The sequence below is a fragment of the Taeniopygia guttata genome, chromosome 6, assembly GCF_048771995.1.
Source record: "Taeniopygia guttata chromosome 6, bTaeGut7.mat, whole genome shotgun sequence".
Classification (NCBI taxonomy): domain Eukaryota; kingdom Metazoa; phylum Chordata; class Aves; order Passeriformes; family Estrildidae; genus Taeniopygia; species Taeniopygia guttata.
This window is the reverse complement of record NC_133031.1, coordinates 16,120,280-16,145,077: the sequence shown is the minus strand read 5'-3', so window position 1 is coordinate 16,145,077 and position 24,798 is coordinate 16,120,280. Positions and strand designations below refer to the sequence as shown.

Sequence of the window (24,798 nt, the reverse complement as noted above, 5' to 3'; positions counted from 1 at the left end):
CACAGAAGGTCTCATTGAAAATGATGCAATCTTTTATTTCTGTTTGTCACCCTCCAGCTATAAAGGTAACACAGGGAGCATTCAATGAACAATATTGAAGATTTCAACACACATCTTCTATTTTTATATACAAATAAAACTCTTCTCGATATTAATATTTTGTTTTCATTTTTATTATGTTCTCCTGATTCAATGATATTTAAGGAGGGGGTGTCTTTTTTTCTTCTTTGTCACTTCTGATGATGATGCATTTATTTTTAAGGTAGAAACAGACATTTTTGTAGAGAAATGATATGAAGAAGTATTGTTCACTAATTTGATGCTTGTAATATGTGAGAAGAAAGAGACACATACAGAGTCATAAGAAGTTCAGTTCTTTAGGTAAGGATGTAAGAGAGAGATGTAAGTAATAGTACTTTATCCATCATAAAATTTCAAAATGGCTCAGAGGCACATCCCTGCTGCAGCTGTTGCAGACCCTGTAATGGCATTAAGCTCTGACTCAGGGTGATTCTTTCCACAGAAGATTCTGGCAGGAATTGTAGTTCTGGTAGTAACCTGAATAGGAGAATAAAGATCTTGAATATTAATGAATTGTACGTGATACAAACACTCCAGGGTGAACCCAAGCAGGACAGGAAATATGTTTCTTTCTCAATTCTTTTCACACTAGGCTTTTTTAGACAAAACCCTCTAGTACTCTGCCAGAACCCCCTCTGAACACTACAACTTTAACCCCATATGGTATTTATACTTATTCTGATTATTCACTTGAACTGATTCTTATTATTTTATATTTTCAGCTACTGGGTGAAGGCTGTGTGCATATATTTACCAGTGTCTTTAGTATTTTTGGAGCAAACTGAAATAATATTTTAGGACATTATATGAATTCTCACTATCTATCCTTCATTAAAAAAAAAAAAAATGGGGTCTAGTGCTGCTCATAAGAAAAGGAAAGTGGGGTAAAAAAATCCTTGGTGTTCCTTTATGATAATCTGCCCATCCAATTGATTCCAGCTGTGTTTTTTCCAGTAATAACCAGGGAGGGGTGGATACTTGCTGGTTCTCAGTGTTGATTCTCAAGCTGTGTGCAGGGTCTGTCCATTCTCTAACCATTTTGACTGTTCTTCTCTGAAACATGAACAGATTTACACTACTGACTGAATCCAGGATTAGGCCTCTGTGTTGTCAAACAAAAATAATACTGAAGCATTTCATCTGTGTAACACATCCCCACATGTATTGCAAACTTTCTCAGCTGGAAAAAAAAGGGAAAAAAGGAAAAGCATGAAATTGTTTTTACCTTTGAGCTTTTAATGCCTTTATAAATGGCCATTTTTATATAAAGGCATATGAGCTTGTATTGCCCTAAGACAGTGAAATGTAGTAATAGTTGACCTTAAAGTAATGCTTGTCTAAATCAGACTGCAGTGGCATAACAGGCTGGATACAACTGTCTACAATGTTTGGAGTAACCACTGAGAGCTATTTAGCACTGATTGAAGATGAACACGTGCATCTTACCACTAACTACAATAAATGCACTGTTGGCACTAAAGGTTAGTGATCCAGCTGGAACTGTGTCCTGTAGACTTTTCATCCATTCATTTTAAGTAGTAGAACAATAGCAGCCACTTATTGAAATAATGTTTTCAACTGATCAGCAGAGTCTTTAGTGGGATCTACCTCTAATTCCTTAGGGAGGTCATGATTATCATTACCACAGCTTTGACATCACCCCTATTTGCATTGCATGAAAGTACTTGTAGTTCTTGTATGCTGTTAAGTCACCATGTTAAGAACTGTGGATTTGCTGTGCTATCTCTCTGTGTATGTATATGAATCTATTCGTTTCCTAAAATTGGGCAGGGAATAAAATCAGATTTACCTTAGCTTGGCTTTGTGAATCATATGCAGGAAAAAGTGGTATAAAGACAGATCAGCATGTTCATGGGCTGCATTAAATATTTGATGATTTGATAGAACACCCCACCAACTCTGCTGTGAAGTTAGTGGATATATTTATGACAACTTTGTTATAATTCAATGGCAACAATTGAAAATGCATTGTCTCTCTGTGCCTTAAGCCCCATTTCCAGGATTATATTTAGTATAAACTGGCCTGAAGCTGGAAGAGTAGAAAATGTGGCATGGCACAGCTCACTATGTCTCTTTCTTAAAAACTAGTTGATCTTCTGCACTGTGACAAGTTTTTTAGGAAGGTAATACCAAAAGGAGGGCACATGGTAATTAATTCTTCATTACTTATCTTCCAAGAAAATAAGAAGGGAGATTTTAATAGAGTATCTGTTGTTTGGCCCATACTCAGATTTACAGGGCATAACTGATGCCACTGAAATCAGAGGTTCTCAGTACCTATGACATATATAAAAGAAGGGTATAGTTCTGAAAACACAGAATTGTATGAGAAAGCTCTTTGTTAGGGACAGGGAAGGATGATAAAAGGGACAGACAGAAGGACAAATGTGCCTGCTTAAGGAAAGGTGAACTACAAGTCTTAGTAATTACATTACAATAAAGACTCATGTCTCTATAGTGCAGAGAGACAAATAATACATTATTTTGTTTGGTTTTTGTTTGTTTTTGGTTTTTGTTTTACAAGTCTGCTGTCCTTTAGGAAATCATGAATAAAAATGTCTGTTTCAGAAATATGAATCTTCAGCATCTACCTTTAAGAAAGGAGATTATCAAACAAAACCAACCTTGATTATTTGAGCCTGTCTTCCACAGAATGAAGTTGTAGATATCAGTGGGCATCACTTCTACAAAAATCTTCCCTATATCTTCATTTGTTTATTTCAGTTGTCACCCATTCCTTTTAGATAACAGGGTTTTAATGTTAGATTTGTGAAAGTAACTTTGTTGCTACAAACAATACAATCTGTAGAAAAGCAAGGGAGGATAGAAAGAATACAAATTTATACCAGGAATGGAGCTGAACTCAGGAGTGGGATGAATGGTAGTAAATTATTATACTGAAGAAAAAGAGAATTACCTGAGTGAGAAAATTGTAGCATTTAGTGTGTTCAAGGAAAAATGTAAATAGAAGAAAACTAACAATCCATACTTCTGAAATGTAAGAAAGGAAGAAAATGTTTAAGAGTAATTTTTAGAAGATTTTAGCAGTCTAGAAAGGCTTGTAAGGTACAATGTTGGAAGTACTATTCAAATTACAATCAAATCAATCAAATACGGAATTGTAGGAATTGTCCCATCAAAGGCTGACACAAAGTATGATCATGACCATGGTCCTCATGGTCATTTATTTTTCTCATTGAGTGAGTTTACTTTTTTATTTCCTTTTGTTGTTATGCACTCTGCTCTGCACTAAGCTGCAAGGACCTTCCCCTGCTGTTCCACTTGCTCTATGTGTGTGCAGGCTTGAGGTTGCATTGATTCATGGGCTGGGCTGAACCCTCAGCGTCACAGACCAGCTGTGCAGAGAAAAGAGGATGGTATTCCTGGAAATGTGAATAGGGTATATTTTGGGCAAGTCAGGAAGTTTATAGTTAATGAAGTAGGAACTCCCTCAGAATCTGTCAGTAATCTTCCAATTAAAAACAGTAAATCCAGGGGGTAGTACTGTAATACGTGAGTTGAGGTTATTCTGTGAGATGTTTTCCCTACCAAGAAGGATGGCAGGGGAGAGATTATCTTCAGTGTCCCCTGCATTTGCTTTTTGTGCAATTATGGGAAATGCATTCAGTGTGCAAGGGTATCATTGCTGTCCTGCTGTTTTATCATTTCTTTATGAGATAATGTTGATTTCGGCAATGAAATGCAAATTTAGTTTTCAGTGCTCCTTTTTTTTCCATACAAAGGTTAAAATGCATATTGTAGATAATAATGTTGCTGGTGTTTTTGAAACAGCCTTTGTCAGCTAATTTTGGCAATGCATGGTTTCAAATGCTGTTTAGTGCAATTGTGTGAGTTTTATGTTGGCCTACATTAATTAATTTTAACCCTCTATGCATGTTGTTACCATTTGGCTGTAATTTGATCAAGTAATCATAAAACCTTGGTACAAACAAAAAAAAATTTGATGTGTCAAGAATATTCAATATGTGGTGGGCCTTCTGTGTCTCATGGCAAACTGAACATGCAATTATTGAAGCTGAGCCATTTTAACTCTATAATCATAAAAGTATTCTAACACAGGGGGCTAACATAGGATTATATGTTACTCCTAGGATTGCAGAGGCTGATGGATTCTGTGTTTGGAAGGTATGTTTCTGTTTACTTATAAACAAGTAGTTGTTCTGCTGCTGATAAAAAGGCTCAGGATTTTAACAAGTCCCGTTAAAATTAGCCTGTGCAGATTACAAAAAGTTCCTTTTGCTGAGTGCTGGGGCTCAGACAGCAATAAAATACATGGCAAGAATGGAAATAGTTTTCAGCTAGCAAGCAAATTCTAACATAACAGCAAGGCCAGGACTAACGGAAGTTGTCTTTTTTATTGTTGTCTCCTTAATTTATCTCGCTTTCCTGTGTAAACTGCTCACTATTGTGCAAAGAGAGGGTGTGTGTTAACTTTGGTGGCATTGTGTTACTACCATTAAGTAGCGTTGCACAGAGGTTTTCTCAGCTTGAGTGTACTTAAGATTTTTTCCCCAAACAGCATGAGCCAAATGACATTTCACAACTAAAAACAAATCTCATTTCTACTTTAGGTGGTACAACAATAAATTTGCTGTCACAGTTAGTAAAAAGGCTATATAGGAAAAAGAGTGTGAGTTTTTTATACATTTAGTATGAAACAGTGATAAGGTGGGGAGAGGGTTTTATGAAGTGTTCTGTAGACAGTAACAAAACAGCTCTGAAAATTCTGAGTTGGAGTAATGAATTAATAATGTGTAAAGTTTATCAAAACTGAAAGAACTCCTGATGTGAAATGAAGCCTCCTAAGAAAATTCTGTTCAGTCGCTGTTTTGCTCTGCTGTTGTCGCATGTCATGCATGAATGAAAATGCTGCATTCTCTGGGGAGCAGTAAAGCTTCTGTGTGGGTTGTTTATTTCCTTAATCCCTCCTTCTTCGTGATTTTCAATGTCAGATATAAAATGGAAAGCCTGTAAATATAGTGATTATCATACTGATTATCACCTGCACCAGGGAACGCCCCGGCTGGCCGCTGTAACCCAAGCAGTCTCCACATGTTACATCCACTTAGACTTTAACCTGACTACTTTATTAGAGATGTGAAACTCAGTATGAGGTGCCCTAGGGCTGCACAGATGGGTTCTGCTTGTTTCCTGTTCTCACTGTTATTGTGAATAGATACTAAAAGGTTCTCATTGCTTTTATCTGGTTAATTTACTTTGAACTGTCCCTGGCAATCAGAGCCTCCCTCACATTTCTCAGTGTTTCACAAGCACTAAACTGTACCATCCAAATGTGTGGTTCGAGCCTTTTTTTTTTTTTTTTTTTTACTGGAAATGTCTTAATTCTTAAAGGGATCTCTTTCTGAGAAAGGCTGTTTTTTAGGGGACTGTAGGCACAATCCTTACTGAAATAAGCTGCTCAGGAGTCATTCTGAGGTTTAGTTGATAGGAGAGAAGAAAATTAAGATTGCTGTTGTTCTTTGGCGTGTTCAGGCACCCTTAGATTAGAGGTCAACAGCAGGAAAATCTATGATTTTATGCTGGCTGCCATTATTCATGTAGCTGGGCAGCAGACCAGGCTAAAAGATGACGCTCTTACAGGAGAATCTGAAGATGAGATACTTTTTAACAAATGTGCAATAATTTATCTTTTCTTGTGGAAGGGCCAGGTCTTCCAAAACACATGTGCTATGCATGGGTACCCCAGTACAGAAAATTAAGATGAATGCTCTCAAAGTCTCCCACATAAGAAAGCACCACTTCACTGGAATAGTTTTTATTTCATGTACCCGTGTCCAATTTCCTGGCCAGACAATAGTTTAACACAGATGTTAATGTCCTGCTGAACTGGGATTTTGAAGAAATCCCTTAGGACAGATAAGTGTAACTTCCGATTTCCATCTCATGACCAAAAATCTGAGGTTAAAGAAATTATTTGGCTACAAGAAATAATTTTTAGTCAATTCTCTTATTGTCTTCCCCCTTATCACTCTCTTATTTCTCTCTTTTTTTTTTTTTCCTGTGTCACGGTCCCATTTGAGGCTTTCTTGATTGTGTTGCAGTTCATTGTAAGTGCATCACTGCAGAGTGGAAGCTTGCAAGGCTCCTTTTTTCATACGAGCATAGGCTTTGTTAATCACATGCTGGTTTAGGAAAACACTGCATGATATCTTTGAACTCTACACTCCTTCTTGACAGCCAGGCTAGCAAATGTCATTGACTGTGTGATGTACAAGAAGGGATTCAATTGTAAGTAAATTGTCAAAGTGGCTAACCTTGCCCGCACCCAATTGTCAGGACCATGATTCAGTTTTTCTGTCAACATCAGCTAAGGGTAACCCGGTCAGCCTTATGTTTCTGCAGCGAAGCAGCCTGAGGAGTTGTGCTTTTCAGCTTATCACATTTTATTAACCTCAACTTACTGTGGTTATAATCAATTGTACCCACTTCAGATTCTTCTATTGCCCCCAAATTGGCAGATCATGTAGGTCCATAACTATGTGTTTTCCGAAGCACTAAAACCTCTTGTAGACACACTGGATTGGTTTGGTACAGTAGTTATTTCTGTTTAGTTAAGATCAACTCACCATTTTGGATCAAGATTATCCCTCTATTAATATTACTTGGCAAAGATAATCTGGAAAAATGAAAGTTAAAACATAAAGACTTCAAGAGTTTTCTGCAATATTTCTTTCCAATGTTAAGACAGAAAGTGAGTAAGGGAAAAACATTGCTATTGTCTTCCATCCCCTTGCTTTTATTTCAAAGCAGATTTTTAGTTGCACCAATTAATATAAATAAGACATGAGGACATACTGATATCATGATGTTTCCTCTGTTCTTTCAGGAAAAGAACATAGTTAAATTGCTTAAGCCAGTGATTAAGACATCAGAATTTTTAAATGTTCATCTGATTCTACCACAAGGGTCTAAACACATTTAGTGACCCTGGTTTTTTAACGCACTGTAGATGACATATGATTTTTTTTTAAATGGCTTGATAGCATGTATCCCAAGAAGTGCCATACATAAATGGAGATATGATACAATTTCAATTAAAAATATGCCTGAGGGATGTTTCCTAGTTCAAGTCCTATCTGCAAAAGTAACTTTCCTCACTTGGAAAAAAACATATTGTACCTTCTTTATTTGAACTTGTGAAATGTGTTGACATTGTACTGTTGTTGGGCTTGAGGGAAGAGGGAGAAGCTTTTGGTGCGACTATCAGAATTGAACAACTGTATATGGCTATATTGAGATAATCGTGTAAAAGGAAAACTGGCTGAATGAGTTTCAAAATGTGTTATTTCTTCATTATCTAGCACTTTATAATTAACTGTTCTTTTTTTATTATTTCAGGAAGCTGCCACTTTCGCTAGAGAGCAAGGCTTTGAGGTGAGTTAACCCACAATTGCACACTAAACAGATCCTAAAGGTTTTTTTCTTGCTGATAATGAAGTTCTTTTGGACAATGATTGATGTGCTATTATACTCTCCAAGCCTCGCAGCGGTTGCCATGGAAACTTGGCAGTCGTCATGGTTTCTTTGTTCTGCCAGCTCAGTGTTATGACGCACTCTGCTAGGTCTGCACCCAACATCGCCTACAGATGTTATTTATTGAATTTTGAAAAGCCTCTTGGGAAGCCGAGAGGTTGGGCACGGTTTCAAGCTGCCTCTGCAGATATGGGACCTGTCAGTTTGTTCAGTTAAAAAGCTACCTCATTAGCTGCATTACACTCCAGAAGGATTCACTGCTAAAGCAGTGGTGAAGCAACACTAAATAGTGAAATATAACACCGCTTAAATAACTTAAACCCTGCCATATGCGGATTATCATTATGCAAATGAATTTTAGAAAGGTTGTATATAAAATTGTTAGGTACTGATTAATGTAAACCATGCTTCTACAAACAGCTGCTTTTTAGAAAAGGTAGTGTGGAAATTGTTTCAAAACATATTCGAGTTGGTGTTTTCCATCTGAGCTCTAAAAATGTCTGATCCTGTATTTTCTTGAAGTAAATACTGTTGATTTTACAGTGATTTTCAGAGCTTTTGATTTCATCTTCTCAACATATTTATTTGACTAGTACCTCCCATTGGCTACATTCAGATAGCTTAATCTGGAGAACCATCAGCTATTGGTCTCTAACCAATTCAAACAGGCAGTTTTTGAATACTATAATTAATGTGACAAGGCTTGTGCTAATTTTGCAGATAGTAAGTGATCTTAGTGAAATCTAAATTGCAGAACCAAACACACATAAATCCTTTTACATGTTGTTTTTTTTTCACTGGAATAAGACCCACCTTAATTGATTTGTTTGCAGTGTAAAAGAATAGAAAGGAGTCTGACTGCTCAACACCCATTTTGCATAAATAGAAGCCGCGCAATTCAAACCACATCACTTTCAGAGTGCCACTTCTGGGTGTGATTGGTTGCATATAAAAAAAGGAGGGAAAGACTGACATCTTTTGTTCTACAATTTAGATTTCTTTAGAACCATACACCAGCAGGTACATCAATGCCATCACTGTTTTAGCTATTAAAACTGTGGGCTGTCCCATTTCATTTTATGTTTCCCAAATTCACGTGGCTGCTTTGTAGAAATCAAGACTTTTTATCACTGTCAATTTTCATTTGTATAATCTGTATTGTTAGGCATAAAAATACACTTTGAGTTTATGCTAATGAATGAATTTCACAGATGCTTCCAAAATATGAAGCATAAGAAATTATTGGTACCCTCTGGTAGCTAGACAATAAAAAGAAAGGAAGTAGTGTATTAAGTCTACCCATTCTATATTTTTATTGCCCCCTTGAGCTAAAGACTTTGAATGTGCCTGGTTTAAATTCAGCTCTAGTGACAAACTGCTTTTACTGGTGTCTGCTAACTACCATCATATTAACCTTTCCATTAGTACATGCTTAGAGATTTTAGCACAGTTCCTCCTGAACATCCTAAATCTGCCACATTTGATTACAGCATATCAGTAAAGTGCACAATGATTATGATCTTATCTCTTATTACTCCCTTGCTTGGCAAAGACTCACATGTCAAGTTTGCTGACAGAGATGTGTAAAACTTGATAATGTCCACAGTTTTGTTTTCCTGTTGTGCTGTGCAGGCAAAAAAAACCCCCAAAATCACTCTGATAATAAAGTATCTTATGAAAAACTTGAAGAGCTTTAATTAGCCTTTCAATTAAAACCAAGAAAAATTCCCAGCAACTCTCAAAAGCTTGATTTTTATATGGAGAATAGAAAACTGGTAAAGCATGGCAAATTAAAGGAAAGGACTTGATTGACCAGGGCAAAAATCAAGAGGATGTTTTTCATAGAAGTGATTAAAAGTTACTGGTGGCTGCATTTGAATTGCCACCTGGAAAGGCTTTTACTTTTTAATCTGAAATCTTTTATCATAGAAAATCAGTTGGTGACTAGCTTCTTTTGTTTAGCTGTTTGTTTGTTAGGGTTTTTTTGTTCTGCCTCATAGTAATTCCAACAATTGTGTATACTAAGTTCATCTTTTACACATGGAATGAGTTCAATCTGAAACAGTTTTTGAAAAAAAAAAAAAGAGAGAAGTTACAATTAAGAGAACTTCAGTAAAATAGACACCTTTTCTGAATAAATGAAATCTTGTTATAGGTGAGAGACAACACCTCCATGACACAAATCTGCTTTTTCTTTGTAAGGGAAATTCCCATTCAAAGGATTTTTAATTTTTATGCTGCACCATTCCCACAGTTAGTATTCCACTGTACTTTGCTGAAATACAAAGTGGTTTTGTAAAATCAGTCATGATATTTGAAGACCATTATTTCCTTCAGTTTATCCCCTGACCAACACTTATCTGTAATAATCACAAATAGGACATTATTTCTGATGTTGTCTTTTCCTGAGCATCACTGTGGGGTTGGGTTTTTTTTTTATGAATTTCATGCTCTATGGCATTTTAAAACTATATATATATATATACACACACACAGTGTATATGTATATGTATGTATGTATATATATATATATATATATATATATATATATATATATACACACACTGTATATTTTAATAACATTTCTAATAATTTTCAAATAACAAATGAGGTCTTTTTATGAGGTTTTACTTTTACAAAAGGGTATTTCTGTTTCTTCTACATAGAAATTAGGAAAACAAAATACTACTTTAAACAGAAAATTTAGGGTTCAGATCTATCTGTCAAGCCAGGAAGTAAACTGAAAATGAACAGGACAGTAAGTATCTATGGGTTAGTAGCAGCTACCATGCAAAATAACTTTTCTTGTTAGAGGTCTCCTCTAAGTCCATATTCATTGGGGAACCATATTAGAGAGAGTTTTGTTACCCTGGACCAGCTTTAGGTCTTTAAGTTAATGAGGTACACTGCACAAGTGCACTGTTTTGGAAGGATTTATGCCTGTTTAGGTCAGGGCTATGGCACTCCCAACTATTCAGAGGTAGAAATCAGAAGACATGGTTTGATAGTGGATCTGACTGGATGCAGTTTGTGTGATCCTGGGATATCTGGTATGCTTCCTTCCTGTGCACATATCCCACTTACTGCTGCAATGAATGCCATCTGCAAGGTGTTTCAGGTGCAGCATCAACAGGCAAATCATGCTTTAGTGAGATTTGTATATCATCTTTGTTAAATCAGATTCAGGTATGTAAGTGGGTATGTGGGAGTACCGTGTGAATTCAGGGAGTGTGTAGAGGCTTTAGAGCTACAACCAGTACAGTCTTATCATTCAGCCATGTCCCTGGGCACAGGATGTGTAAGAAAGACTCAGTAAATTGGCAAGTAAAAAATCACTGCAAAACAAATATTATACATTTTGGCTATTTATTCTGAACAGAAATCAGAGATGGCAACATTTGATAATGTTTGCCTGACAATGAAATAAGAGGCATTAGTACCTCTGCAGTCTTCAACTGTAAATATTCACATATTCTAAAATGTCACAGTTGTACCTTCAAAAAGAAACTGTGCAAAAGTTAAAACCTCCTCAATACTCACATTGAAGCTATATTTTATTCTCTTTGAAAAAAAATAGTATGGGAAGTAATTTTGGCTAAAAATGGTCAAGTTAATTTTCACAGAACACACTATTCAGTTATTTCTAAATTCTACAAAATCAGAAGTGTCCAAAGCTCTCTGTCTTGAAATTTCTGCTTTTTAAAAAAATTTACCTTTTCACCCTAAAAACTTTCCTTCTACTGTTACATGCTTATTATATATTTAATTCTTCCCGAAAACATATGTGCTTTTTACTTTTTTCCCCCTATCCATATTATTTCATCCTTACCATCACTTTTCACAAATCTCTTTCGTTGGTGTCCTCTTTTCTTCATCTAAGTTAATCTTTATTCTTTGTTAAACTGAAGAAATCATCTCTTGATCATGCCATTTTCTCCTATTAAAACTTCATAATTTTCCTTTTAAAATTCATCATGCCTGCAAATACATTGTACAAATATATTCAAGCTCTTTCATTTCTGTGCCTGCTTTACTCCACTGAAAATGTGCCTAATAAAGTCACTAGTAGCCACTTCTGACTTAGCAGAAACTAAACACCTCTCCCCCGTTTCCTTTGATCTTCATGATGCTTTATTGCAATTTCAAATTTGTGAATCTCTTAATTACCAAGGCCTGAAGTAGTTCAGAATTGAGGCTAACCTTCCTCTGGCAAGGTTTTGGCAAGCTTGTGTATTACCAAGCTGAGGGCTGCATTCTCCATCCATCCCATATTCAACAGCTTGTGCCACCAGCTAATATCTGCTGTTCATAAACCTCTTAAAAAAACATTTCAAAACAGAAGAGCAACTGTTTCAATTATTTTCTCTGGCATCTTTAGGAGACTCCTTGCCTTCTGAGAATTAGTGGTAAGGTGACCCGTGTTCCTGTCCTCAGTTCTTCTCTTCTCTGGTAGCTGACATTGCCTTCTAAAAGCTTTATTAGCTGTCTAAGCAGGAGGAAGGAAGAAATAACGTAAGTGAGAGTATCATATATGGAAATGAAAAGTAGGAGAGAATTTTTAAAAGAGGTGAAGAGACCAATAAAGAAAGGGAAACTATTTTCATGTTTGCCAAATGTATATAAATCAATGGGTTCACTGACTACCCAAAGTTAGGGAAGAAGTTAGAGGGAGGCTGAAAGTGTTGCAGAAAAGGTAGGTATTTTCACATAAAGGAGTGCTGGTAAATATATTGGCCCAGGAATATTGTCTGTCTGTAATAGTGTTAAGAAGTGAGTTGGGATTCATAACAAGCAATACACAAAGCAATGCAGAAAGTATTATTATGTGTTCATATATTCAAGGCTAGGCCATTACTATATTTCACTACAGTTCCTTGTACAAAGAAGGAATTGGGAAAAAAATACAGTGTTATTTAACACAGATGTGAACAAAGTGGGGCACAGTAAATACCACAGAGAATAATTACAGTCATACATACTCCTTTTCTAATGTTTGAAAAATAAAAAATTATATTTATCAACGGCAAGAAATAGATTACACCAAAGTTAATTTGTAGAACTCACTGACTTGAGTTAGAAATCTGAGAACAAAGGTTTACCATGTAGCATTATAAAAGGGTTTGATGTAAATACAAATAACAGAAATGTAGATTAGTTTGAAAACCAAGTAAATTAGAAATTGAAACCATTTTGTTTCAGATCGTAGGGCAACAGTGAGAATAGAAATCACAGTATTCTAATGACAAGTGATGTTATTAGAGTTTACTTATTAATTTATTCTTATTATTTCTTCTTATTATTAATCTATTTACTTCGAGTTTATTTATTAGTTTAAACATTCCAAACTTGTTGATGTGTAAGACATTGGATGAGTGAGAAATTTGGTTCAGTCTGACGGGTTCTCTGTTCTTCGCTACGTGCACAGTGAAGTATGACATCCTTTTAAAGCAAAGATTTCTGAAACTTTTGCAGGTCACACTTTCAGAAAATTGGTTATGTTCTGTGCCCCACTGAATATAGCTTTTACCCTTTGTTTCCCTGCATCTCAATTGTGCAACCATCTAGTGGGAGCTGGGCTGCACACCCTCTGATGGGTACAATGCACAGTTTGCTTGATGGGATCACTTACTGTAGGGAAGTTAAAGAAAGTATTTGTAAGTGTGCTGAAGTCAGAGGTGTTAAAAATAGTCTAAAACCTCGCTAAATTGGGTGAAAACCAAGCTCAGAGTTTATCCAAAGTACTCTCTTACCAATCTTATTTTTAATTTTATGATAGGTATGGTTAGAATCCAGTCAGCAGCAAAAAAATCCACTAATTGATCATTAAGAAATGCTCTGTAATTCCTTTGTTAACTTTGTGGTTTTGCAGTGGTTGGAATAGCTGAACTATCATTATCAAGATTAAAAACAATGGTCTCATAGTACTACATAAACCCTTAGAAGAATGAAGTATTCTTCCTTTTAAAAATTTTCCTCTACTGTCAGTAAAGTCTATTTTATACCTAGCTGTAAGAAAATAAATCTTTGATCTGTTAATAAAGTTCCCACCACTTCAGTATGCTGTAACAAGAATTTTCTTTCTCTGACTTAATAGACTGAAGACATTAAAGAGATAGCCCGGAAGACACAAGCCCTGCCAAAGGTGAACACTAAAAGGCAGCGAATCGTAGTCTTCACCCAAGGCAAAGATGACACTGTACTGGCTACAGGTATGTATTTCAAATATCCCTTGCTGCTCACAGTAAATATTCCAGCTAATCAAGTACAAGTTGTGGTTTTACAATTTTCAAATGGTAATCAGAGCATTTGCCTTTTGGTGTTGCACCGTGTTTCTCATCTTTTATGCTTTTAATTGTTTCAAGAGTCTGAATTTAAGAAGCTATTATTTCACAAGAATGCCTGAGAGTTTAGTTCTGAACATTTTTATAACATAGATTTAAAATATTGATGCAGTTGGTTTTACTCAAATTTTTATGACTTGAGATTTTATCTGTGTAGCCATCTTTGCTGCAAACAAGAATACACTGTGCCTGCTGAGAACAGCTGTGCAACAGTGTAGTATATTTAAACATTTGCAAAGAGGAGGAAGTGAAATCCAGTACTAAGTGAATTTCCAGGCTTTTTTTGCTTTGAGCAGAAAGTCTCACTTTAGCTTTTCTCAGCCGTCTGCTCTTCAATTCTCAAAAGAGTACGTGGGAAAAAGGTGTTCTAGCAGGGATACAAGCAGTTTCTGCTGTCTAAATTGATGATGTACGACGCACAGATTTAAGCATTATAAACATGACTGCCTACCTTTTGACAGTCTCTTTAATTCTGTCCACCTATGCTTCTAGACTAAATAAAGCTATTAAAAACATGTGCTGTAGTGAGCCATTTTAGTAGCTCATTCCTTCACAAGGTGAGTTATTAGGCTGGTCTGAATTCCTCCTTTGGAAATCAAGTGAAGTAGAGGAACCTTTGCACCTGGGGGACTGGTGCTTACTCATACAATATTTGCCTCAAAATCAGAATTGGCTTCAGACTGTGGCTTCAGGGCTAGGCACTAAGCAGGTATGTCACTATATGAAGATCATTTCTAGCAGCAGTTGGAATTTTTTCTTCAACAACTTGCTCCTTCCCCTATTTTCTTAGCTACAAACTGTTTCAAAGGGAATGGATACCAGTCATTGAGAGCTGGATATATGTATTGCGCTGATGATGATGGAAGTGTTCTTTCCAGAAAGTTACTGCCTGATGTGAATGGCCCACGTGGAGGCATTCTACTCAAGTATTGTACACTTGACTGAAAAATAGCAGCATAAAAATGTTTTTATACATGAGCTAGTAATAATGTAGTAAACCTAAATCTTATGTGTAACCCTCCTGTGCTCTTATTTAATTTTCACTGAGTACTTTTTTTATTCTCAAACTGGAGTTGTTAACAAATCCATTAATCCGTTCTTTGATATTTTTACAACCGGGAGCTTATTTGAGGACTGACACTTGCTAATCTTAGCTGTTTGTTCGCTATGAAATGAACTTAAATTAGAGAATGCACTTTATATGCATGATAAATGTGAGATGGATAGAGACTGTATGCAATGGTGTCAGCTACAAAAGCAAACATGATAAATGTTAAGGCAGTTTTGAGCCGTGGGATAAGCTATTCAGTGCACAAGCATAGCTGAATCTCTTTGCTATGTTGTTATTCATGGCAGCCAAATAAATGTCAATAATAAAAGAGAATTAAAGATTTTCATTTCCCAGAGGCAGTCCTCTAATACAGCTTGATCTTTCATTTCATTTGTAATTCGTTCTTGTGTCAGGATGCAATCATTTGCCAGGCTCTGTGTGTCATGTTAAGTCATTTAATAATGATTAAGAACATAAAAATGTTTGGCCTGTGGGGCAATTCTCGAAAGAGATACCAATTTGTTATTGTTTTCCCCCTTTTTCTTTGGTGTGGACCATCTTTTTCCCACCTCCTCACATTGAAATAATAATGAAAGAAGGAAAATATGTCCCTTAGTTTAGCATATGATGATACCGCAGAATGGCATAGAATGCTGCTAACACACTTATTTCAGAGCTAACTAGGTCTACACTTAAAACCTGCAGTGGAATGTATAAAAGTTTCTAAATTATCTTTAAAAGAATTACTACATTTAGGAGTTACCAGTATAAAATTATTATCTTTTTCTAATGCATGGGAGTAAGGTTTTTGAAAAAGCAGGCTGTGTGCACTTGTTTATCTTGCCTTTCTGAGGGAACAGTAAAGTCTCAAAGAGCTTGTGCTCAGATTAAAATTGTATTTGCAAAGTCAGGTATGGATTTGGGTATGCTTGTTCATACCTTCTGCTTTATGTTTTGTCCAGGTTAACAATAATAAGAACAACATGTTTGTTATGTTGAACAACATATTTATGCAGAGACCTCAACAGATTGCAGGGAGACCTTGACAGAGTAGAGAAATGGGCAATCACCAACTCTATGAAGTTTAACAAGGGCAAGTGCTGGATTCTGCACCTGGGATGGGGAACCCTGGCTGTGTGTACAGACTGGGGAAGGAGAGGCTGGAGAGGAGCCCTGTGGAAAGGGACCTGAAGGTCCTGGCCAATGGCAAGGTGGATTTGAGTCAGCAGTGCCTGGCAACCAGGAGGGCCAACTGTGTCTAGCTTGGATTAGGCTGTGCTCTGTGAAGAGTCACAATAGATGGCTACCCCCATCATCCTCCTTCCCTTTCCCCCTGCCCCCATGCATGACAAAATGAGACAGGCAGCATGGAGACTGTGAGGACACCTGTAACAGAGCTCTGTTTGCTCTGTCAAAGGCTCTCTTAGGGATGTTCCAAGCCAATGCAGCCATGGGTTGGGTTGCGAGAGGAGGCTGCACCTCTTTGAACAGATTTGTGTAGGTCAAATGAGGATAAGGTTATGAAAATAATGAGGGGAGTACCTGGATACAGTTCTGGCTGGAAGGAGAGGAAATAAGATGGATAAAAGGGGTTCTTGCAGATTGCCAGGCCATTCATGAAGGGGCACAGAATGATACATACTGAAAATTTGGCATGGACTTTCTAGGGCACAGTAGAGGTGTGTGTGTTATGAAGAAGTCCAGATACAGCTGGTCATTACATGTGGAGAGGATTGTGGCAACAGTTGTTGTGGCAACAGTTCTTGATTCCTGGGCATTCCAGAGAATGGAAGTATCAACAGGTATTTTAGGAACGGAGCATAAGGCAGTAGGGCACAGCTTATTACCAAAAGAAAAGATTGACCAAACAGAGTGGACAATATAGTTCTTGCATATGAAAGAGAGAGCTTAGACTGAGACAGCTGAGAAAACAGCTTCCTCTAAAAATCTGGTGTAGCCACACTGCAAAGATTTTTAGTCATCTTAGGAATTGCTGCAATATATACAACATTGTTTTAATGTCAACCAAAAATACTGGTGGCTTACCTCAAACAGACCACAAGCTGTTGGAAGTCAGGTATGGATTGACAGACAGCTTAGAGGTCCATGCAGCTGGAGCAGATCAATGAAACAGTAAGAAGCAAAAACTGCATCAACAGTCTCAATCTAAGCCATTCCCATTTGTCAGTCCACTTTCTTTGGCTGTCGGAATTACTTGTGTTTTCAGAGGAAAAATTTCTCTGTCTTTATCCTGGAGTGCAATGGGTCTTTCTGCTGTCTGTTCATATCTGCTCCATCCCAGTACTCCAGCCCCAAGGCCCCTTTTCTATCCCCTTCTTCCTGTTCTCTGTCATTGCAAGGAAGAGGCAAGCTCAAATTTAATCTGAGTGTGATCAGTGTGTTTTAGAGGGAAGGGAAGGAGTGTTTAGGATTGGCATACAGGAGCTGTGGCAGATGAAGTGTTGACTTAATTACTGTCACCTTCTAATATGACTCCACTGAGCACAGGGAAATGATTGTGGTGTGAGGTTTTCCTCTCCGTGTCATAGGATTGTAGCATGGTTTGGGTTGGGAGGAACCTTTAAAGGTCACCTAGTCCTAACCCCCACAATGGGAAAGGACATCTTCCACTGGAACAAGTTTCTCAGAGCCCTGTCAGCCTGACCTTGAACATTTCCAGGGCTGGGAATGTCTGCAACACCTCTGGGCAGCCAGAGGTGCATTTTTTGTTGAATTTTATCTTTTTACTGAAAAACTTGGAGGTACTGAACATCCTCAGTGACCTTAAGGAAGGAAGGTCAGGACAGGAAGATTATAATTTTCTCTATCATTGATCTCCAGCATGACTGAATTTTTGGTAAAACTCTTTTGGAAAAACCAGCCTGTGAGAGACACCTGTGACAAAACCTTTCAGCACAGAGGATTATGCTTAGGGAAAGGGACTGGTAGCTGGAAATGGGATCTATGGACTTGCTCAAAAAAGTTCATTTGAAGAACAGTATTGGGTTAATTTCTTATGTGTATGCTCCTCAGGTGTCTTGGGAATTACTTGGCTATCAAGATTCTGATCCCACTACCACAGCCTTCTTCCATTATATCCCTCTTAGCAGGCCTGAGATTCCAGATTTGACTGAATTTTGAGGTTTCACAAAGCTTACAGGATGCATTTCACATTTCAAGACTTTCTGCCATAACCACAAGAAATACATAAGCAGAGAGATCAGGGGAACTTAATGAACATGTGCAGTCTCCTGATTTCAGCACCTGAAGCTTTTAAGAAATGCACCAAAAATCACAAGCTCTGGCAGGAACATATATGTCCTATCTATATGTGTGCTGTAAAGTTTGTCAGAGTTGCTCATAACAGCTTTAAACAAATTACTTTTAGTGAGATACATTTTATGACTGATCTTGGCTCAAAGGGAAATCTTCAGAAAGTCTGAGTAAAATTAGTTCAGCAATGGTAAATGCTTTTATATTGAAATATTTGCATAATTCAAGACCAGCTGAAGCTACAAACTTTAAGCTTAGCTTGTTTTATAGCTTTAATAGAGAAAAGAAAAACAATCCAAATTTAAAGAAAATCACTTCAGCATTTTTCAAGTTATGAATGATGAAATCTGGCATGTTCAGGGGTGAACATAGAATTTTCCATTCTTTTTTCCCCCTGATGTTTTCAGGACCACCTCTATTTAAGGGCATGTTTGTAATAACCTCATTTGCTAGACTATGGCAGTAAAAATGGATTCTAAGGATCCAAGCATTAAAGCCAGCTCAGGTTTGGCTTACTTAAATCTTCATTTTTTTGGGACATATTACTTGAGATATTTCAGGAAATCTATTAGCAGGCTGGGCAAATGTGGTAAAAAGAGAGAGGTTTGTCTTAAAACTTCATTAGTGCCCCTGCCCCATAGTGCATGCAGAAACAGTTTTGTAGGTTTTTATGTGTTATCATTGTTGTTTGATCTAGTCCATAAATTAAAGTCAGTGCAGTGTAGCCAAGGTAATATGTCACAATAAAATTGCAATGTTACCAGATTTTGGAGCCTACCTACCAAGCTCTTGCTATTGAAGAAATAGTAGACATTTGCCTCCATGTGTTATCTGAAACAGAAGACTGAGCTGTATGGGTCTTGGTGTCACCCAGTACAGCTGCTCTTGTGGTAATATATGCAGATATGCTCATAAATTTAAAGTTTCTATGTTTGAATAGAACTAAAAACTGATCTTAATTAAAATAAAGAGAAATTATAGTATGTCTTCTGAATTATGAAACTCCTTTTACTTTATAAGTATATGTTAGATCTTAAGTATTTTAGGAGATTTTTTTCAAACCCTTCATTTAAGAAGGTTTATCACATTCTGGATAAGTAATGAGAGATTTTAAGATCCATTCTTAGATCCTAATAGCATTATGGGGTATGATTTTTGAGGGGAATAAAGAGGGCTGATGTTGAAGCATATAGCTCACTTTAAACAGAGGTCAGTAGGTTTTCTTTGTCAGGTTGTGCTGCAATCACAGACCAACATGTTTCCCTGTAAGCCTATCTATATAACATAAAAGTATGTAATGCTGTTGACACTGCTGACATTTTATGGTGGGTCTGTTTGCAGCTCCTCTTCTGTAAGTTACTGAGTATAATGTGTTCTTCTCTAAGAAGTATGAAAATATGTTTGTTTTTTTTTCCTTGCTTACAGCTTTCATGCTGGGTCTTCCAGACAGGAAAAGCTTGACTAGCCCCTTTTTTTATCACTAGGCTTCCTATGCATTTATACAAACCAGAGTAGTACCTTGTACCCAGGGAAACAGTAGCTGAGTTTTATTACCATGTGCTCTCTTTTTCACACAATTACACACTTTCACTCTTCCCTATCCATTTATATTCATAAATAGAAAGGCTAATTTCAAAAACAAAAGTGGGTTTAGAAAAGAAAAGGACATTTTAGTCCCCTAATGGCTTAACAAGTGAGTCAGAAAGCTCAAAATAATCAGGTTTTTTGTGTCTTATGAAACCACAAAATTTAAATTAATAATTAACATTTGTTGGTAGGGATTAATGAATAGTATAGCTGGTAATATATTTTTGTAACTGAGACCATTCATGCTTTTATGCTGCGTGGGAGTGGAAGACTGATCATTTTATTGGACAGGTGAAACACATTATTAAAACCTGAATTCCTGGATACAGGTATCTTGACTTAAAAGTGTGCCAACTGTTGTACCTCAAAGAATATGTATACACATGTGTAAATAGGCACATGTGTGTGTTTCAGTAATTCATATTGATTTAAGAAAAGGGTGTCTTCTCTAGTCTGCTGTATCAATACACCAATTTAACCCAGAAATTGAAAGTGAAGATGGGACATCCCTTATTCATGTATAATCATTAGTAGTAAGGAGTATCAAATCTAGCTGCATTTTCAGGTGCTACAGTGAGTTTACATTCTACAATTCTGAGGAAAAATTACCCCTTTAGGCTGTGGAAAAATGCATGTTTGTTAAATGACAATAAATATGGGCCCCTACTCCATTCCTCAGAACTAGTCTGTATTTATTCTTTCAAGGAAGAATTTTTGTACTTGTTTCTCAGATACAGATACACAGAGTTAGGAATTCAGTTTTTATACTGTAATTCTAAGAGGATTCTTGGAGACATAATTATTAATAGATAAATCCACTGCTTAGGTAGTGGAAATTATATGATATTGGCGTGGCAATACAGAGAGAAAGAATAGAAGCAAGACTGAGGCAGATCAAAGATCTGTCTCTAACGTGATGTTTGCAAGTGTCCAGCAGTGGGAACTTGGGAGAGAGGGTAAAACCAAAGCAAATCTGGAGTAACAGTTCCATGTTACACTCCTGCAAAATGTTTCTTGGAGATTTGTGAACTAGAGATGTTGTCTTTGTGCTGAATAGGCCAGAATGGGATTTTATTATACATGTCTTATGATAAGGAGTGTCACAGAGACTGTGTCATGTACAGAAATGCATCCTCTTATTTGTTTGTATTCAGACACTTACGAGTGTTCCTGTTTGCCTCCAGCTGCTTGTATTGCTTGGCCAGTCCATAATCATTTCATGTACAATGTCTTTTTACTTTTGATTTTGAAGAACTCTTGCTTACCTCCCCTGCATTAGTCTTTTTCCAGACTCTTTTCGTATTCTGTTTACTTGTTCTGTGTTTGATCCATAATTCTGGCACCCTGAGCCACCCTACACTGCATCTTTTTGCAGGTCTGCTTAGTCTTTGTGAGTGGGGGACCAGAATTTTCAACTTGCAAGTTCCTGAGGAATTTACAAAGTGGCTTAATTTTGTTTTCTTTGTTCTGTATTCCTCTCTTAATAGTTCCTAACAGTTTACTTGCTTTTCTGGCTGCCACTTATGATTGATTTGACATTTTCATAGAATTATCTGTTATAACTTCAAATGTTCTTTATGGTGTGGTAATTTGTGGTTTAGAGCCCATCATTGTGTATTTAAAGCTAGATAATTTTTTTAATGGGCACCTTTTTACATTGATTGAAGAAGAATTCTATAGCCCTTTAATCTTGGACACTTTTGCCATTCTTCACACTCGACTTTTGTTTTTGCTATCCCAAATTAATTTAAATAACTCACAAGAAGACAGTGCCTGTTATATTGCTCCCTCAGAAATGGTATATATAGGCAGGAGATGCTGCCCCAGAGCAGGTACACACAGTTAGCATTGAAACTGGACTTAGGCAGGAGGATTTTGGTAATGCAACCCCTTGAATCACTTCAGGCCTTTCTTGCTTGACTCTGGAGAACAAATTGAAGAAATTTACAGTAACATACTGATTCAGGGGCCATTAAGTCCCAAATAAGCATTCTCTTTCTGGAAAGAAAGTACCACTAAACTGCAGTGGTTTGGGGGCATGAGGCATTTAAACATAGTGTTTTGTTTTGAATTTCCTTCTAGCAACAAAGACTCTAGTTCCAAAGTTGGAATAGAAGTAGCTTCAGCACTGGCTGATAATGCTGTAGAATGATGTCTGCAAAGCAAAGAGCAAAGAATACAGAGACACAACCACAGAAGGGAAACAAACTCTATTATCTCATATGCTGAAAACCAGCAATTTTATTACAGAATTTGTCTAAAAAGGATGGTGAAACAGTAGAATCAGTAATTGGGAAGCACTGGAAGTGGAACAACCTTCCAAATTTAAATTGCGATTTTCACATGTAATTGATGCAACTTTGTCAAGGTTATCCCTGTTTTCTGAAAATGGCACCTACCTACCCACCCATCTCCATGTACACCGAACAGGGAATTCTGGTGACTTTCGGTTTTTCAACAACTGTTCCTACATCTACAATGTTATGTCAGTCTAAATATATCTTTCTGAGTATTTGAAAAAGCTGAAGAAAATACAAATCTATAGTATTCTGTTGCATAGCAAATAATAACCCTAGACACTTTTGATTAAATTTATGCTTTAAGTTTAAAGTTCACCATTGTCCTTTTCTGTGCAGTCATTTGATGTTCCTGCAATATTCAGTATTGGACACCTGCCATTTCTCCTTAAAAACATGTGCTTTAATGAGTTGAAATCTGAAACCTGTGTTTAAAGGTTTACAGTGCATACACTTCTCACTTCCCAACATTTTAGGGTTGAATCATACTAACAGGATGTCTGTTTTATGAAATTAATCCAACAGTAATTTTTACCAATAATTTTCCAGAAAAAGATTTTCTCAGTATCCTAATTTGGTGTTATTATTTTTTTTTCATTGTAAGAAATTAAATGTATGGCTTGTTCAGCAGGTTTCTTAATAGATCAATAATTTGTTGGCTTAAGTTGTTTTTTTCCTGTGGAGATGTGGGAAGATCAATGTCTGTAGTGCCCTAGGTCAAGATCAATAGTTTTAATAAAACTTCCTTTTTTTGTTGTTTTGGCGTTGTTGGTTTTTTGTTTTGCCTTTGTACTTTTATATGGTTTTGCTTTTATTAATGAGCTTTTCCTTTCGTTTCAGACCATTAATGATTTTCAGATAATGTCACACTGCCCAAGGTCAAGGCCAGTTTGAACTAAAAACTCTACTTATCAGTGTTTAAATATATTGGATGGGCTTACATATGTTAGAAGACATAAGAGTTAGAATCACTGCTTTCCAGGGACCAAAGTTAAAGCAAAACAAAATCTCAACCTTTTGGGAGGATTACGCATTCAGGCCTTTTTTGTGTTTCCTTAAATAAATAACAGATCTTATTTATGGATCTCATACTGGCATTAACAACATGGGTAACTACTGTGGCCTTGACTGCTCTTCAGTTAAAGATACTAAATGCTCCATATGGACTTTTATCATGGTATATTGCTCTTTGAAATAAGATAGCATCTCTTGTTTATTCCTGAAATTCTGGGTGGGAAGAGGCAAATTATCAAAGTGTATGTTGTCAGCTGGAGTGCTTGAGAGAATGTGATGTTGCTGTCTCTGAGGCTCAACACTGTGTCTTTTGAAATCAGTGGAAAGATCTCATTAACTTTATTGGCTATTGATTATGGTCATGGAGAACTTAAAACATTAATGAATATTAATCAGTTATACTGATTCATGTGGTTTTTTGTGTGTTATACCTTGTCTGGAATCTGTGATTCAATTTTTGTAGTTTACCTAGAGGTTATAGAAAAAGCAAACTTCATGTGATCTGAAAGATTTGATAGCACATTTTACCTGGAGGTCTTTGTGTGGTAGAAGTGAGGGGCACAAAGAACTGCACCCTTTGACCACTGGCACCTAGGCAGATTATCTGCTGTAGGAGATATTTTTTCCATTATTTTGGCAGTGCTAGCCTGTTTTTTACTAGGCAGCAGTTCACTTCATAACAAATCATCACAGAGGAGTTTGAACAGCAGAGTCTGTACTCAGAAGGTGCCCTACAGACTCTGGTAGCCCATCATCTTTAATCTGGAGATTTTATTTCCCATCTTGTGATTACAGCTGAATGAACATTGTAGAAAAGTTTAAATTGTAGCTATCTGTGTCATGCTTTTGCCATAAATGATGGAACTTATGTTTTCAAGCCTCTAATCTTCACCTGCTCAAATAGTCTCTATAGAATAATTGCACAGACTGGAAGGAGAGTAAAATGTGGGTATGTATGGTGTCCCTGGATGAAAATTAACTGCAGGAACTGACCCTTTGATTAGAAGTTTCTCTGCTGTAGCATCCAATTTCAGACAATGAAGGTTGTGGGAAGTAGATGGCTGAATGGAAGACAAATCTTTTGCTCCAGGAGGGACAGAGCAGAGATCCTCGATAGTGGAAAAAGCAGACAAAGGGGATTTGAATGGGTCCTGCTTTGCCTGACTTTGGGGACTTGGAATTTATTTGTGTAAGATGACAAAATGTCTAGAATGAACTTTGAGGGCATGTGGGAGGCTAATTGGAAGGCTTTGAAATGGTTAATTGTCTAAAGTGAAATTGTGAGATTTTATGATCAGTTTGGCTCAGTGATTTCCACAGTAGGTTTTAGAGATAATGCAAAGTGGAAATTATTTAAATGCCAGATGTGAAACATAGGCTGTGCATGTCAGTCTGATGCCAATGACCTGGCCTTGACACACCTGAGCACATTATAGACTGTGAAGTGGCAGTTAAGATATAAATCTTTGGATGCCAAAAATAATGTTTCTTTAGTTATGTAGTTGATCCCATGTGAATGAAAGCAGACTCTTTCTTATTTTCACCATAACTGTTTTCATTGTTATGAATAATAAAGACAGTAAAATAAGCAGACCTGGAATAGAGTATATACAGACAG

At 36.7% G+C, this 24,798-nt stretch overlaps 1 protein-coding gene across 2 annotated transcripts in view; it reads left to right on the top strand.

The window, feature by feature from the left end:
- ADK (adenosine kinase) overlaps positions 1-24,798 on the top strand; it is a 267,429-nt gene that overhangs the window by 213,337 nt on the left and 29,294 nt on the right. For both annotated transcript variants that reach the window (XM_030276802.4, XM_030276803.4), the window contains exons 8-9: positions 7,483-7,518; positions 13,712-13,826. In XM_030276802.4, coding sequence (XP_030132662.1) covers positions 7,483-7,518; positions 13,712-13,826 — 151 coding nt within the window. The remainder of the gene's footprint in view (positions 1-7,482; positions 7,519-13,711; positions 13,827-24,798) is intronic.